Source organism: Podarcis gaigeae, assembly GCF_964106915.1.
Source record: "Podarcis gaigeae genome assembly, chromosome: 12".
In the NCBI taxonomy this organism is placed as follows: domain Eukaryota; kingdom Metazoa; phylum Chordata; class Lepidosauria; order Squamata; family Lacertidae; genus Podarcis; species Podarcis gaigeae.
In genome coordinates, this window is record NC_139688.1 from 41,076,994 (window position 1) to 41,095,689 (window position 18,696).

At 41.8% G+C, this 18,696-nt stretch overlaps 1 protein-coding gene across 9 annotated transcripts in view; it reads right to left on the bottom strand.

The window, feature by feature from the left end:
* ZNF385D (zinc finger protein 385D) overlaps positions 1-18,696 on the bottom strand; it is a 571,924-nt gene that overhangs the window by 395,885 nt on the left and 157,343 nt on the right. For 7 of the 9 annotated variants that reach the window (XM_083705882.1, XM_083705895.1, XM_083705893.1 and 4 more), the window contains one exon: positions 671-795. The exons of 1 other annotated variant lie outside the window; for it this stretch is intronic. In XM_083705882.1, coding sequence (XP_083562008.1) covers positions 671-740 — 70 coding nt within the window. In that variant the 5' untranslated portion in view covers positions 741-795. Of the gene's footprint in view, positions 1-670; positions 805-18,696 lie in introns of those variants that run through there. One more of the 9 variants, XM_083705890.1, reaches the window with a different exon arrangement.

Sequence of the window (18,696 nt, forward strand, 5' to 3'; positions counted from 1 at the left end):
AAGGTCCTTCAGCTTAAATGCATGGGAGGCAGAGAGCGAGCAGGGAAAAGAGAGTTTCGTCCTTTAGCAAGAACTATAAAGAAAAGCCACCAGGAGAAACAAAACAGTTCAGGAGCCCTTTTGCGCACCAGCAGGTCCCACCAGCAGAGAGTCACAAGGCGGGAAAGCTCGGGGCAAATATTCGCCCAAGTCCCAGGCGTCGTGGAGCAGAGCAGGCGAGGGGGCTCTGGCGCGTCTCTGAGGAGGCGCAGTCCTTCTTCCCAAGGACCCCCGACCCACAGAACCGCGTCGACCCCCCGCCTCCATTCTCGCAAGGAACGCCGAATTGTTCCGACAACAATTCCAAGACGCGCTTCTTAATTTGGAAACTTCCATCTGACCAGCGTCGCCATTCATCTCTACCGGGCCTCTCCCCCCCCCAGCCCACCCCTCCCGTTTTCGCGCCTATTTTTGCCGCCTTCGCGAGAGGCGCCTCAAGGCAGCGGAAAGACCGCCGCGCAGATTCCCCGCTGTCCCTCTTCCCGCCTTTTAAGCCCCAGAGGGCAGGTTCCGTCTCGTCTCCGTGAGGGAGAAGTGCGTGGGGATTGTCGTCCCCTTTCTCTCCCCCCCCCCCCAACCCTGAGAGGAATATGGACGAGGGCGGGCGCCGAGGCTCCCCTCGCGAACTTACCGTTCCCGGGCTGGGCTTGGGCTGCGAGCAGCTTCTTTTCTCTCCTGCCACCAGCCGAGCTCTTCTTCATCCTGCGGGAGGCTGTCCCTGCGCGCCCACCGAGCCGCCCTCAGCCAGCCATGCGCCTGGAGGGAGGGAAAGCGGGGCGGGGTGGGGGGGTTAGAGAGAGAAAAGCAGCCCGGCTGGGACTGAGGGGAAAAGGCGGGCGGGTGCGCGCGCGCACACGCCGAGGCGAAAAGGAGCAAGCCGGCTGGGCGAAGGAGCGAGGCGAGCGGGTGGGAAGCGCCACAGCTGGAGGGGTCTCGGGGCGAGTCGGCCGGCTGCCCACGCCGGCTTCCCGCCGGGCAATTCGCCTCAGAAAAGGAGCATCCCCGGAGAGCCTCGTGAGAGGAGATGGCCGATGGCCGGCCACTTGCTGCCTGCTGCCTTTCCCTCGCGTCGGCAGCAAAGAGCGAGCGATAAACGAAGCAGCGCCTCCTGACACGCGCGAGGGGGAAGAAAGTTGGCAGTGGGGGGCAGCTCGCCCCCGAATGGCCGCCCAGAGAGCGGCTGGCAACGGGGGCAGCAGAAGACCTGGGCTGCCATGCCCGAGCCCACGAGGGCGAACGGGGGTCATCGCAGCATCCTTTCTTTCTGTTTTTTTAAAATACATGTTTATAGTCAGGGGGAGGCTGGCCGGGAAGTCAGACGCTCATTTCGTTCCTTTATAAATGTCCTTTGTGCTTATTCCCAAGTAAGGCTGAAAACCTCCCTTACATGGGAGTAAGCCCTATCATATTCCATGAGGCTTGCTGCTTAAGTAAACACAGTGAGGATCGCAAAGAAATGCACCAGAAGCAAACTCCCGTTTTGCTTTTGCAGGCGTGGTGTGATTTAACCATGGTCAAGTCTTCCTTTCTTTATAAAGACTCAGGATGGGCAAACCTTTGCTCATTTCATCGCTCTAACAGAGAAGTGGGCAACTCCAGCCTGCAGATCAAATTCGTCCCATTACGGGTCCAGTTTGGCCTGCACAGCAGTTGCCACAAGCCACCTGACATCATATGGGACCTAAGATGTGTGGCAGGTAAGGACATGGCTACAAAGATACAGCTGGAAGCTTAAAGTGAGCTCCTGGTTGTTCCTCTGTAGGCATGGGCTTGCTGACGACAAGCCCCACTGGGATCCACTGTATTAGGAGGAAGAGGTTGAATCTGCCACCTTAGGCAAATGGCTTCACCTCACCTCATGCATGGACCACCAATAACTAGCACCAGCCAAAGGTCCGTATAGTTAAAGCTATGGTTTTCCCAGTAGTGATGTATGGAAGTGAGAGCTGGACGATAAAGAAGGCTGATCGCCGAAGAATTGATGCTTTTGAATTATGGTGCTGGAGGAGACTCTTGAGAGTCCCATGGACTGCAAGAAGAACAAATCTATCCATTCTTAAGGAAATCAGCCCTGAGTGCTCACTGGAAGGACAGATCGTGAAGCTGAGGTTCCAATACTTTGGCCACCTCATGAGAAGAGAAGACTCCCTGGAAAAGACCCTGATGTTGGGAAAGATGGAGGGCACAAGGAGAAGGGGACAGCAGAGGACGAGATGGTTGGATAGTGTTCTCGAAGCTACCAGCATGAGTTTGACCAAACTGCGGGAGGCACTGGAAGACAGGAGTGCCTGGCGTGCTCTGGTCCATGGGGTCACGAAGAGTCGGACAAGACTAAACAACAAAGCTGGCCTCTGAGAAACCAGTTTTCCGGGTCTATCGCTCCATTGTTTCTCAATGGGTAGATTTGCTGTCCATTTACAGATAGACCCAACATCTGGATGTCTTCTTTCCACCCACAGATGAAACTCTGATTTCTTTCCCTGGTTTCCATCACTCCCTCCAGCCCTTAATTAATTGTACAGCTGAGATCATCAACTTCACAGCCCGCCTCCACTGCAAAAAAAGAGAAAGTGTTGTGATAACACTACTCTTAACCTCCTCCTTCCAAACAAAATGGGCTGCACTGTATTTATAATTTGTAATCCAGAGGCACAATTCAACTCTATTTTTCATTCACTACATAAATAAATTGCTGCTCCTCATTCCACCCACCAGTACATGACTTTCGGGCCACCTTAAGCACTGATCATTCTTATTTTAGAAATTAAACCCTGTCGGCATTACATGCGATGCATATTGTACAATACCAATGAGATAGGCCATTTCTACAAATTTTCCACCAAGTTACTGGCCCCAAGTACACATGTGACAACATTAAGCCAAACCATGGCTTAGCATGAATGGGTTCCTCCAGCCACTTTGTTCTCTCTGATCAATGGGTTGTTATCTTGAACAAAGCCATAGATGGGTGTGTCATCTGAATGTGAACTTGTGGTTTACCACACTTCAGACAAATGACAAGCTGTGTGATTTGCAACTCATGGTCTGCCTGGAGGAGCTAAAGCTTGGTTTAGATGACATACTAAGTCAAACCGCAGAGCAGAGCAGGATCAAAATGCTCAGGGAGGAGCAGAACATCCCTGGTCTCCTCTTTGGGAGCCCACATGTTGTGATCATATCTCCCAAGAGTTTGTCTTCTTTTTTTCTGAAATGCAGCTATGAGTTTGCTGTCCCTTTATTTCCTCACTCATCCATCCAGTGAGGATATCAGCAGTTCCAATAATAAAATTTAGATTTCAAAGATGGCACAGCAAGGGGAAAAGAATTAAACAACCCCCCATTCCTTCTGCCCATTCAAGTGCCTAAGCAAATTGGCCACCCATGTGTAAAGTAGCCAGATACAAAAAGGGACAGAGTCCTTTAATGCTTCTGTAGAAGATGGAATCTCAGCAAGTGTAGCTTATATTCCTATTGAAACCTGCTGAAATTCCTACTACACAACTATCAAGTGTGAGTAACACTGGGAGATCTGACTGTAGGTCTCCCACATCACACATAATTTGGCTCTAGGCCTCACGGATCATAGGGGGAGGAGGTTCAGCACAGCCCGACTTTAGCTGAATCAAATCTGTGTTGAACTTAGTATGGGTAGTTCCAGATGGGGAGCTAAATTTGCAATGAGTCACTGAGATATCACAAATGGTTTGTTGGCAACATACATTTTTTTTTAATTTACTGGGTTTTTCCTATACTGGGTAAATCCAAATTGAAATGGAGTGGGTGGGTTGGGTTACAAGCTGGCATTTTTAATGCCAAAAGCATCATGTGGGTAATGCAAAAACAAAAACCTTGTATGCATGAAGAGCATCATTCCCACAATAAACACCCATCTGAAGCCACCCAGCACTCAGTAGTTAGACATAGAAAGGATAAATACTTTTGCTGAAAGGCAGAACATAAATATTCTTTTAAAAACACACACACAAAACACAGATTGTTATGTTTTACATGCAATTCATACAATATTTTCTCTGGTTACCTTTGTTGTTTTGAATTATGTTTATAATATAGTCATCTTTCAGTTTTTGTTAGATGTGAAAGCAACGACTGTTCAGTTACCATACAATAGGCAAAGTGGGACAAAAAATATTGTTTCACACTAGTCAATAGGATAAGTATGCAGCTCTAAAATATGATAGTGTAACTATGAGTAAAACTCAGAACACTTCATACATCAGATTTGTAACCTGAGTGCTAATATTATGTAATACAAGCAACTTCTAAATCATTCCTACTAATGTGTTTTTCCCCTGTGTGTCAAATTATAGTAATGACAGCATTACCATTAAAAAAGATTTCTATGGTTTATGTTAAAACAATGTTCTGCTCAGTATCCTCAGTGTATTCTTTCATTTGAGCATTCATGAAAAAAATTCTCATTAGTCTATTTGAAATTCTTGTTTAATGTACTTTTATGTTCCATTGTGGGGGAGACTTATTGTGAATGCACCCATGCACCTCTTTTTGTGAAACTATATTCACCAAATTCTGCAGCTGCTTTTAAGTTTTAAAAAAAATAATAGTGATGGTCTATCTCTGACATAGTTTTGCCACCATCCGTCCTCTGACATATTCTTAGGAGCATTTCAAAAGCAAATCCTTTTAAGCAGTCCTTACCCTTACAAATGTACTGAATAACTAAAGTGCAAAAGAATAGCCAACATGGTTAGATACATTGTTTATCAGCACTGTTAATGTAATAACTTATTTTTATATACTAAGCTTTAAATTGATACAATTTTTCCAAAAAAGGGCAACTTCTGTTGCAAAACATACTCAGTTTACCAAAATTCAATTGGATCATCAAGAGTATCAAATGTTTTTTTTCTTTTTTAACCTTTGCATTTGTCACAAGGATTCACTTCTAGAAAACATTTTAATGCACTGTTTCCTCCGCATTTTCTTTGGCAATGTCTTGAAACAAAATGCAAACAACCTTGAAGTTTGTTGATATTTGCTGTTGTTGAACATAAACATACTTATTTCTGATCATAAAGTAAGTGAGATCCGAAGGTCAAGATTTTCTAGCTTCTAAAGCCTGAATCTATTTAATTATGTACATTAATCAGACTGGCAATTAAAGAACAAAAAGTTATTTCATTAATTTTATTTAATTGGATTACTTTAAATGTAGCAGCTATAAAGCTCTGCTGCTGATCACAGTTGTCTTTGTATTGTTAGCCATGATTTTATATATGGAGACTAAGATATTATTCATCTTTACTTGTGACAGTGCAGGATTTCTCCCCACTAAAAGAGCTCTATAAATCATAGTATATCATGCAGTATATTATCTGTATATGACACAAAATATTCACACTGAAAACATGCAGTAGGATCATTTGCATATAACATTGAACATTCTGATGCACTGTGGTCAGTGGAATGTTTGGCCATTTTGTATGCACAATAGGGAAAGGTGTGTTGATGCTCGCGACAGTGCGTCTAAATCTAAAGCTTCACAAAATATCACTCATTTTTATTTTCAAAGTAAAAGCAGCAGTTTTGATGGGTGCAGAAATATGTCCTGGAGCGAGAGCATGTGAAATCAATCAAGTGTGGGCAATGCGTCCTGCATCGATCACACAGGTGATTCTACCCAATTGGGACCATCTAGTGAAGGAATTATGTCACAAAACTTTATAGCCAATAAGACCTGGATAAATGCTGGTATCACTATACAATCAATCTGTGGTTCTATTCCATGTGATGGACACAGCAGTGGATCAAGCTGGAGCTTAATAGCAAGACTCAAGAGTTTGGCCAAGATGAGTCAGGCAAAGCAAAGCAGGACAAAGTCTAGGTTTTATCATTGTCTGTGTAAGAAAAGATAAAGGTGGCCCTGGGACAGAAATGTGCCTTTCTAGGTTGCATAAAAAAGAAGGCATACCAGAAGTTGAATCACATCCTCCCATCCATCTAGCTCCCTTTACATTTTCCTTATTGGCGAAAGTTCTCAGGTTTTTCATGTTCATCATAGCAGTCCTTAAAATGACTTGGGGTATGTTAGTATCTGTTCAATATTGTTCCAAGTGGTCCTTGTATCAGTTGACAAGGATTTGGTGTAGGGAGTTGGGTACGTTTAACCTGGATAAGAGGAGAGTGAGATGAGAAATTACAACCATCTTCAAATATCTCAAGGGCTGTCGCATGGAAGAGAGAGCAAGCCTGTTTTCTCCTGCTCCGGAGGGTAGGACTTGATCCGATGGCTTCAAGTTACAAGAATGCAGATTCTGACTAAGCATCAGAAAGAATCTTCTGACAGTAAGACTTGTTCAATATTGGAACAGACTCCCTCCAAAGGTGATGGACTCTCTTTCATTTTAGGTTCTTAAGCAGAGGTTGGATGGCCATCTGTCATGCAGGCTTTAGTTGAGATTCCTGCACTGTAATCCTGTGCTGGATTAGACAAACAGCACGCTCTTGAATTGCTTTAATAAAGTTGTTGCTTGTTTTCCAAGCCAACTCTAATGTATGTCTTTTTTTTATTATTCCCCACTCCTACTACAGGTACAATATGCAGCCTTCAAAATTCAATTGTTAATAATAACAACACCTATAGAATGTAACCTAATGCTACTATAAAGCCAGAAGTGGAAATAAATTGTCACACATTAAACTGCCCATAAGTTTTGTTACATATTACAAAAGGAATCATACTGAAAGCCTTAATGGAATTCATTGTTGAGTGAACACACACTTATCTGCTCCCACAAACACACAGGGTGATAATGGAGAACCATATGAATCATCTTTATTATCTGGTAATACCTCCTTTGAGCAAAGATGTCCTTATTTTATCATGTTTCTATTCAAAATACAAGTTGATAATTAAAGCATTTTTCATTGGGCGTGTATTGCTTGGTTTCATTTTTTTTTAATCAAAATGCGCTCATTGCTTGGGTTTTGAAAGAAACAGTATGAAGATGTGTCAGAAAGATGACTGGACCTCTTGAACAATGTGTTGTGAATGAAGTTATCAGTGTGTAGGAGGTATAGAAAACTTGCCATTTATATTCAGGAAGATGTTGAGACATTTGCAGTCCACAGCCATTATACAGATTGCATTAAAAATTAAATTAAAAAGGCAAGTGTGTAAGTCCATCTAACCCACCATTTAATCTGATAAAACATTTTACAGGTTTGGATATGAAGAATTAACTTTATAATTATCTGTAACTTAAGTATACCACTCTGCTCTAACTGTCCAGGAATCCTTTACCTTTACCTTTAAGGTAGCTATGGAGCTCTAAAGCAGTGATGAAGCTGGAACTGACTACAGGATAAGATACCATGCCATATCAATGTTACCTAAATAACATCTCTTAAGGATGAGGGCTTTAACACCTATAATTTCCAGGCATTTTGGAGTGTTCGTGAACATGTTACCTTTGCCCAGTGCTGTTAAGGGTGGGTAGTGTCACGAAAAAGCACTGCCTATGCCTGTCTTTAGACACCAACCTACTGGTAGGAATCTGGGCTAAGGTCTGCTGATAACCCTTTCCCCTGTAATGAGCTCCTCTCGCAGCCCCAGAGTGTTCAGTTTGGGGGATGCATCCTGAAGGCTGCTCAGTGCCTCTTTTCAAGGTGCCCTGACCCATGGTACACTATGAGAAAGGGACGCAGGTGGCGCTGTGGTCTAAACTACTGAGCCTCTTGGGCTTGCCAACTGGAAGGTCAGTGGTTTGCATCCCCATGATAGAGTGAGCTCCCGTTGCTCTGTCCCAGCTCCTGCCAACCTAGCAGTTTGAAAGCAAACTAGTGCAAGTAGATAAATAGGTACCGCTGTGGCAGGAAGGTAAACGGAGTTTCCGTGCACTCTGGTTTCCATCACGTGACCCATTGCACCAGAAGAGATCTAGTCATTCTGGCCACATGACCCGGAAAGCTGTCTGTGGACAAACACTGGCTCCATCAGCCTGAAAGCAAGATGAGCACTGCAACCCCATAGTCGCCTTTGACTGGACTTGATTGTCCAGGGGTCCTTTGCTTTTTACCTACACTAGGAGAGTCTTTTTCTCTCTCCCACCCCACCCCAGCCAACTTAAGCTATCACCCCCTCTATGGCTCTCAACTATTTGTATTATTTTTCTCTTCAGGGCTACATGGACACTAGCCACTGCCTTTCACCAAGCCAATCTTGGGGTTTACATGGCACTTTGTAAGTTCTGCTGATCTGTGCTTTGCAAAAACTAGTCACCTGACATCACTGTGACCTGGTGACGTACAGGTGTGTGGAACCACCCACCTGTTAAGCTTGATCGATGGGAAGTGGGGGGATTGGTCTACCAGCAAGATCCAGTTCCCCACCTCGGAAACTTTCTAGCCTTTAAACCAGGAATAACTGTTTGGCCCAAGGACCACATTCAACACTTAAGAAGCTTCATGCCATAACCGCATACTCTCATACATATACACATGCATGTTGTCCTCAGCTGACCCACACACATCGCTTGTTATTGCTCCTGCTTCATTCACTATATGATTACTCTGTTCTGAAGGGGCTTGTGGGTGCTGGATCAGGCCCCCAAACTAGGTGTTAGCCTCTCCTGCTCAAACCATTGTTGTGCTGGTGTGTTATCACCATCACCATCATCACCATCATCACCATGGTGTTGCAGTGAAATCCAACTTTCTGCTTACCTACACATCGTGCGTCTTCTCTGTCTTCACTTCTATCTACTTATTTAATTTCAGGGGTCTGACTTACCTTAACTATTTGTATGTGAGCATTCTCCCTGTTTTGTTTTCTTTAGTCTCCTTTCAGTTCTTCTGGTTTTAAATGCCCAGAACTCTATATATGACAACATGGGTATAACAGTTAAATTGTAAAAATGATATGAATAAATATTATGCTTATAACGAAGTATGCAGTTATAATAAATATTATGCTTATAACGAAGTATGCTAATTTCCCTAAGCATCTGTGGCATACAATCACCTCCAGTAAGGATCCCCAAATTGGTAGTACTGTAAACATGCATGTTAGATATGAGTTCTCATGCACATGTGTATAAATAATGAGAAGGTCTTGTAACACTGGTAACTCAAGCCTGCCATGAACTATGCCACCTTACAGAATTTCACTGATGATATAACACACTGAAAAATGTAGCTATCCACCACAGTCCACTCAGAAGTGACGTCCTAAAGAAAGCCCACACTGCTATATCAGATATCTGAGACACATCCTTTTACTTCATTTGAATTTTACTTTTACTTTTAGAATGCTGCAGATTCTCAGTTTATAGTGATGAGCTTGTAAAAATATTGCTATTTTAGTTACAAATTAAACACATGTAGCTCAAGATTGGTTATTTAAATACCCTATATGTTTAACTTCCACTCTCAGTATATGAAATATTCCACCTAAAAGATGAGAGGACAAGATTGGTTTTCCATGAAACTACATCTGGCACACTTTCATGAGAATATTAAACGGAGCACATTGGTTTAGCATAAAAATATATATTTCTATCATAAATGCTGACCTCTGGGTCACTGATGAGTTGTGGAATTACTAAGCAGAAAATGCAGGAGAATTTTAAAGATGATCAGACCTTCTTATTTCTATTTGAAAGCAGCACCCCCATGAAATAACTTCCTACTTTCCCAGCAATTTGTTCATAAATGTAAAGGTAAAGGACCCCTGACAGTTAAGTCTAGTCGCGAACAACTCTGGAGTTGCGGCGCTCATCTCGCTTTACAGGCCGAGGGAGCTGACGTTTGTCCGCAGACAATTTTTCCGGGTCATGTGGCCAGCTAAGCTGCTTCTGGCGAAACCAGAGCAGCACACGGAAACGCTGTTTACCTTCCTGCTGGAGTGGTACCTATTTATCTACTTGCACTTTGACATGCTTTCAAACTGCTAGGTTGGCAGGAGCAGGGACTGAACAACAGGAGCTCACCCCATTGCAGGGATTCAAACTGCCAACCTTCCGACTGGCAAGCCCTAGGCTCAGTGGTTTAGACCACAGCACCAACCACATCCCTGTACCATACTCCTTGGTAAAAAAAATAAAAATAAAATTGTGAGGGGTTTGGAGTCAGAGAGAAGAAAGATCCCAATTCTGCTACGAAGGTAACTAGAATGATCAACTGTTCATCCCAATGAAAATAATACAATGCAGAGAAAGCATGTCCTCACTGAGATGTGAATGTGGTTCCTCTGCATTACATTACTGTCATTGGGATACATATTTGAATAGGCATTCCAGAAGTACCATTGGCTCAGAAGCCTCAACAACAGGGGGAAAGTTTCTTCTCCTGTCCCAAGCAGCAATGGATGATTATATTGAAAATGGCTGCAAACTGGTACATGTATTAAACTATGCCAAAGAATGGATGATAGACAGTCGGTGCATCAGTATTTGGAAGCAAAATTGAATGGTTCTCAGTAGTAGCCTCACTTTAACCCTGCAAAATCTTGCGGTTTCTTTAAAACACATACCCTCTCCAAAACTGGCCAACCTATACACAACAGAGCCATAGTTCTATAAAATAGATTTGCCTATTGCATTAACAGAAAAATCACCATCTGCTGACACAGATGAATATTTAATATTGTCCATAAATTAATAGGTTGTTTAATAGCATTTGTAAATGGTTTTTTGCCTACTGCTCTTTACAGCATATTCTGCTTTCAGTGACTCTCAGATAGATACTAGTAAGAATTATTTTAAATTAACATTTTGTGCTGTATCTAAATTCTACTCACAGTACAGCCATTGAAATTAATGGGCTGAAGGTACACATGCCCTTTAATTTCAATGGGTTTACTCTGAGTAAGACTACCATTATATAAAACCCCATGATTGGTGCTGTTAAGGGGTGAGGTAGATTGTTAGACCTGCAATTGTATGAAATGTGTCTAAATTAAAGAAGCTTCTGTAACAGCCAAGTGAGAACCTTCAGAAGCAGGAAGAACCCTCAATGCATTCTGGGTAAGCTGCCCTCAAAATGCAGAGCAGGTTATATGACCAGGCTGAATTGCAAAATCAAATCAGAATTTCCAGTCACTGGTGACTAGGGCTGCCTAGAGCCTGTGCTGATCTTAATGAAATACACTCAGTTGAGGACATTTATGAATGTTCATCAATACATGTTCTCTTTTCGTGAACATTGCTGGAGGCTAATTAGAACTTCTGCAGGAATCCTACATGACACTGAAACCTTGTGTTTCAGAGAGCTCTCTCAAAAAATGAGTAAAACCAAAATATCACCCTCCTCACTTCAGAAAACAAAAATGGGTCTGAAAACAAGAAGCACAAAACACCATTGCAACAATCACTTACTAATCTATAATTCAGTATCCACCTATTTTTTCTATTTTGTGTTGCTTTAAAATACTTTGGCCAATTTATCATTCATACTTCAGACAGACTAGCTATTTGCCCTCAATATGAAATTATGGAAAAAAACAATATAGCTTTTGCTATTATGACCAAATTGCTAACAGCATGGAGCCTGATCAAATTAGTGTATATATCTTCTCTCAATATTTCAAGCTAATTATCTGCATTACCAAGTAAAGATAAGTAATAATATTAGTTTTAATTAGGTCATAAATGTTTGTGGGGGAAATATAGCATTATAAACTTTTTAAAACTTTTATGGGGAAATTGGCAACTGAATCATGGTTATGTAAATTATACTTAGTAATAAAAATGCTATGATCAACTATTGAGTTAAATAAGAAAGTGCACATGCATATCCTTCTGGATGATTAGAACAATGGGAATTATTGCGGTCATGAACACAATTTCAATCAAAATGTAAGTAAAGATGTGCAATTTGATCCATATTTCTATGTGCTCTCTAATGTTCACAAGGAGCCTTCATGTGTTGAGCCAAACTCATTTACATGGAGAAGAAAAACAAGAGGGAAACCCTGTGCCTAAACAGGAAAATTGCTTACAAAGCTATTTCGTTCTAAAATGAGTTTGAGAGATATTTGTAAACAGGGATGCTCTGGGTAGCTTCATTTATTACAACAAAGTGAAATGGAAATGGAGAGGAAGCTTATGATAATTGATTCTTCAGGTTGCCCTTGTAAAATATCCAGAAAGCAACTGTTCAGACTAAGATCTGCAAGCTCCTGATCCAACAGTAGCTTGCATGTCACATTCTCACACGTTCCATTTCTATCTATACTACAATGCACCAGTGCTTTGCCATCTGCAATTGCTTCCAGCCTATTTGGGGGTCCAATTCAAAGTCCTGATGTTGACCTTTAAGGCCATTCATAACATGAGGACAGAGTACCTGAAAAGTCACATATCTACATAGCCTCTTTGGAGGCTTTTCTCCAGCAGGTGAGGAAAAGCTGGTGGCTGCTAGTGAAATGGCCTTTAGGTGGTACCAGCCCATAACTTTTTGTTGGTCTTTTTTTAAAAAAAAATGTTATGGTCTGGACCCCAAAGACAGGGCTTTTGAACTCGCCCATAAATGATCTTGAGTTAGGTGTGAGTAGTTATGTGGCTAAGTTTGTTGATGACACCACATTTTTTAGGGGGGTAAAATGAGAAGGGTTTACCAGGAGTGCCAAAAGGATCTATCCAAATTGGGTGGATTGGTTTAAAATTGCAAGAGTGGTTCAACACAAGGAATTGTAAAGTGATATGCAATGGGCCAAAAAAAGTTTTCCCTTACTTCAGAGGCGAAGTAATGTTGTCCTCCAGGCTTCTCTACCTGATGGAGTGTCTCCACCCTCATCGTTCTGCCCGGACACTGGATTCCAGCTCTGAGGGCCTTCTGGTGGTTCCCTCCCTACGAGATGTGAAGTGGAACGCCCTCCCATCAGATGTCAAGGAAATAAACAACTATCTGACTTTTAGAAGACATCTGAAAACTGTTTGATATTTTATTGTGTTTTTAATGTTCTGTTGGGAGTTGCCCATAGAAGCAGGGGAAACCCAGCCAGATGGGCAGGGTATAAATAAGTTGTTGTTGATGATGTTGTTGTTACTCTATCTGGCCCTCAGGATTCTTCCCAGGTCACACACTCTCCTTAACCACACTGCTAATCAGCTCTGCTTTGCATCTTCCTTGAGTGTTTTTGCCTGGCTGGAATAAGTCCCTGAACTCTAATAAAACTTCTCCCTTCCTTAGATGGAGAATATTATTTATTTAACATAATTTATATGTCACTTGATTGTAAGAAAACCTCTAAGCCAGGGTTGGCAACATTTTTTGAGGCTTGGCCAGTCCATTCCCTGGCAGACCGGATCGGAAGAGTGCCAGAAATAGTGTGTGCACATGCGCATGAGTGTTCCTCTATCCCGGAAGTGCGCTGGAAATAGCAAATACGCATGCGTATGGGCGCTCCTCCAAGTACACATAGGGTTGTCATATTTTGAAGAGCAAAAAAAGGGACACATTTGCCGACTTCTACTTTTAACTATGGATCACTATGACGACTCTACCCGTGAAAAAGAGGTCATGTCCTGGAAAAAGAGGATATATGGCAACCCTACTTTAGATCACAATGGACAGCTCAAACCAGCCATTGTGAAAAATGTAAATTCCATGCAAGAGATTGTCAGGAAAGGGGTGAAATATGTCAAAGTACCACATCCAGTACTAGTTTTCGAGCTGATTAGAAAGAACGAAAGCTGTTGTGCTCATAACCTGCTTGTGTGCTTGACTGTTATGTTATGGTTCTGCAGAGAAGCCCACAACAAGGCAGATTAGTCATTTCAGCACCAAGGAGAGCTCAGTGAGCAAGTTGCTCTAGTCTAACAAGGGTTAGAATGGTCTCTGCCGGGGTTCTGCTTCTTCCATGCTTTACCCATTTCTGGGAAACTGGATCTCTTAATGGGCTAACTCTCTGGCCAGATGATGGACACTTCTCCGTGGCTCCATTACAGTTTGCAAGGAGTTATATTAGCACCCCAGCACTGGGAGCACCACAGCTGCCATTTGGCATCACTACCTGGTTGATAATTTGGGTAAGAATGTTTTGGATAACAGGGAATAAAAATGTCCCTGTGCATATGTTCTGTTACCATTCTGTTATGCAGTATAAGCCTGTATTTTTCTGGTATGCATCAACTTTCTATATATGTATTGGAAATGCTTGCAATAGACACGAAGTTTAGCTTGATAGGGCTAATATGTTAATATATCTTTAAGAAAGGAGCAACAATTAGCTCCAAGAATATGAATATGAAAATCTCAAATGGCTTTTTGAAATAAAACATGGTGTATTCCCTTTAGGCTATGTTTCCCTTTGAAAAGGGGGCTCTAAACACAAGGAAGTCTGTGAAAAACTAGACCGATATGCTCAGAGGGATTACATTAATATTAAAAGACAAGCACAGGCATCAAGCATTTTTATTTCAGTATGTTAGACAGCAATCACAAGCTTCCTTGTTTAAGACCAGGATTTATTCATTTTGAACAGAAATTGCTAATCCTGTTCAAGGAAAATCTTTTCAACATAATTTTAGAACATTTTATCATACAGAATTCTACTTTAAGTGTAAAAGAGCATATTTCTTCTTTGTTTTAAAGATTAGTTTTCTTGCATTATTCTAGTCAGTCAAAAATCACCGGGAATGATTCAGCACACATAATCCACTATGCATCTATTTGCATAATATTAAGCACAAGCCAATCATACAGTCATACCATTGGGATGAACCCAGTGGACCATCTTGAAGCAGCAGATCCTGACCTATACCAGTAGTTTATACAGTGCTTGGGGGGGATGCAGGGGTACACATACCCCTAAACATTTTGTGAATCTATATCTAAAATATATCATTTTTTAGTTTCTTCTCTAGCACAGTGAATTGTCAGTTCCATTGCTACCCCTGCGCAATATTTCCTGAGTCTCAGGTGAAAACAAATGTTTAATGTGTGAAGTAGGAGTTGGAATCTAGCATGGTGATTGGTCAGTTTTGTTGTTATCACCTCCGATGGCAGCTTCATTTCCTTTCCCAGAAAGGAATCAGGAAAATGTTAGTGCACACAACTTCATGCCAATGTGGAAGTTACCGTGAGCTGTCTGCTGTGTAATATGAGATAATGCATGTTCTTTGCACTTTTGTCCATTTACTGTATTTATTTTCCCCAATTTGAACTATAAAATGATGATTTTCTTGAGTCAAAATGAGAGTACCCCTAAACATTTTTTTTTAGATAAAAAGCACTGAGTTTATATAATAAGATGCTCATTGTTATTGGCTAACTGGCCTAGAAGTTAATATTTTTATCCGAAGCAACTGCCTCTTCATCACTAGTTGAACAATTGCTGTGCCTGTACTTTCAAATTTCCAGTCCCATTTGCACTGCAGGTGATAGATATGATCAAAACTCATGTCTTTGGCACATTGGAAGCTGCTTGTTTTATTTAAAACCATTTCTAAACTACTTAATATTTAAACATATCTAAGTAGTATACAGAAATGCAACATAAAAATACCAGATAAAATGGTATCATAAAAACACCATACAGCATTTAAAACCAGTAAACTGCACAGTACTGTGAAAACAATAATGGGGGCCAATTTTGTGGGTCAGGGAAAACCTGGGGGGAAATATGTTTCTTTACAAGAAGCCTCCAGACAGTGGACACAATGCATCTGAACTCCTACTTCCTGTCTGTCACCATTACTTTTATTATTACTTTATATCTTTTCTATTAACTGGGATAGATTGAGTGAAGAATATAAACCAGGTAAATGCTGAAAGGCAGCTCTGTTGCTCCCAGTGATAAGGCTTCAGAGCAAAAGGGGGGAATGAGAGAAGAGTGGAGAGGTATTAGAGATTCCTTCCTGGATAAAGAACAGCTAGCACTAGTGGCATGTGTCTGTCACTTTCTGATGTGCAGAACCATCCACTCCCAGTCTTCCAACTCCGGCTTGAACTATCTTATCTAGTGTAATTCTGAAAATTTAATGGGAGCATCATATCATTGCTTCAGCCACCGAAATCGTTCTATGGTGTTTTCCCTCTTATCTTTAGCCTTCTCAAGGAAACGAAGAACAGGTTTGTTTTTAGAAGCCCTTACACTTCCAGAAGCACTTTTCTTCAAGGTACCTTATTTTAAGGAGGTTAATCTGGCATTGTAAAAATACAAGAACACAAAGCACAAAATAAGGGCTGTAAATTCTGATCAGCTCAGTCGGTTGGCTAATCAAGTAAAACTAGAGCTAACAGACTAAATTATGGCTCCTGACTAAGCAGTAGGTCCCTCCACCCTATACCAAACATGAAGTATTTTTTCCTCCTGTTAATATCCAAAGCTCGCGTGTATTTAACACGGCTGGATGAAATTGCTGTGATCTCCCACCCACATAGCTACTGTGAGTCAATTTTCATACCACTACATGGTTGTGCATGTGCATGTATATCTAAATCGGCATCTTCAACAATACTAATGGGTTTTGAACTTGTTCATCTATTATATCCGTTGTTTTTCTGAACAATATGGCTAAGGGATGGGGAACTCACAATGGTGTTGGCTATTCCCTGTATCATGTCTAAACCAGTTCAGCAGCTTACCAATTTCAGTAGGATTTACTATCACCTATATGAGAGCATTTGTCTACTGCTAATCATTATTTTTTTTTAATTTGCTAAAGGAATTTCAGAATAAATGTTTACATGTACTTCTTAATAAATGTTTACATGTACTTCAAATGACCCAGGTTAGAGTAAACAGATGGAACTATTCTTGAATTATCCTGAATAGAACCATTATGCCTTTTGCTGATTTGGTTGTACACTGTCAATACCTCCTCCCTGATGGAGAACTGATTTTTAAAAAATCTCTTTGCTCCCAGCACAGATGCAAAATCTACAGTATATTCAGCTCTGAAATAAGAAAGCCCAGCTAAAAGACATTCTCTCTGAAATCAATATTTTTTTTGTCTGCCTTTATTCTGTAGTGAACATTAATATATTATAAGCCTCATAAAGCATCAGTGAATCTAACAAGCCTAGAGCTTAGCCAACAAAAGTTGTCCTTTTTTAATGGCTTTTGAATTGGGGTGCAAGCACCACTTCCCAGTAATTGGGGAGAAAAGAGAAGTAAAAGTCGGATGTCATGTTGAGATAAACAACCACAATGTAAATATATTTTATTATGTGAATATAAGATAGAAAATAATTAGGAAGGAAAAACAAGCTGAACGGTTTAGAACCGACTCCTAAGCATGTCAACAATATTCCATTGATCATATCCTTTACAAATGGTTACCGAAAACCTCAAGACTTTATGCCTAGGGTGGCTGACCTTTTATGGTCTGAGGGTTGCATTTACCCTTGGCCAAACATCAGGGTTGGTCACACGCCAATGGTGGAGGCAGCCACCCCACTCTCTCTCTCTCTCTCTCTCTCTCTCACACACACACACACCCTACATGCAGGCACAAAGCCTCCCCCGCATTAAATTGATCCACTAAAGAGAGAACTGTCAACCCCTCTCTGCCCATCAAAGGATCAATCTGGTGACCAGGGAGAAGGCGATTTGCTCCCCACCAGGATGTGGGTACAGATGTTTGTGAGCCGGGGGGGGGGTCATTGGAGGGTTTTGGCCATTGCTGCTCTGTGCTCTTTGGCTGAAACTAAGTTCCATAGAAATCAGCAATATCTAAATGCAACCATAAAAGGGACAGCGTAGCTCAGGCATATCCAAAGTGCGTTTTGGGGGCCTAATCCAGCCCACTGGTTGGTTTAATCCGACCCCTGGGGTATTTCCTGTGGTAAAATCCTAAAACTTTGGTCGGCCCTTTGGTCGGCCCCCATGGCTGTTCATTTCATCAAATCTGGCTCTCTTTGAAAAAAGTTTGGACACCACTGGCATAGCCGATAGCACACAGAAGTGCTGCAGACATGGGAGTTCAACAGTATGTTTGTTGCAGAAGAAAGCGTCTTATACCAAGTTGGACCATTAGTCCATCTAATTTAGTTCAGCCTACAGGGTTTCAGACCAGGCTGTGCCTGAAGGAGTCAGAGATGGAACCTGTGCATAGCAAGAGCTTTACGTCTGAGCCACAGTGCTCTGCAGGAAGATTTGGAGGTCTGACCAAAAGAGGGGCAGGAGGACGAGGAACCTGTGATCCTCTAGCACTTGTTAGACTCCAGTTCCCAGTCTCAGCCAACATGATCAGAGATGCTCAGAATGGTAGTGGTCTCATGCAGCTTATAAAAATGCATGAAACCATGGGGGGGCACATATTCCTTATACCTGAGCTAAATTATCCCCTATTGTATTATCACCATTACTGATTACATTTATCTGTCGCTTTATAAAAAAGAAAAAAACCTCAAACTTTCATATGATGGCCTTGCGTTGACTGTTATCAACTGCAATGTAGCCAGCCAGCCACTGTTCACCTAAAGGTTTGCAGACATGTGCCTCTAAGCCAGTGTTTCTCAACCTGTGGGTCCCCAGCTGTTTTTGGACTACAAATCCCATCATTCCTTGCCAGCATGATCAGTGGTCAGGGATGATGGGAGTCGTAGTCCAACAACATCTGGGGACCTACAGGTTGAGAACTGCTGCCTAAGCAATCTCAGAAGATGGGATCTTCATATGGGTGGAAATGGAAATACCTTCCTCACTCCTAAAGAAAGTTATTAAGAATC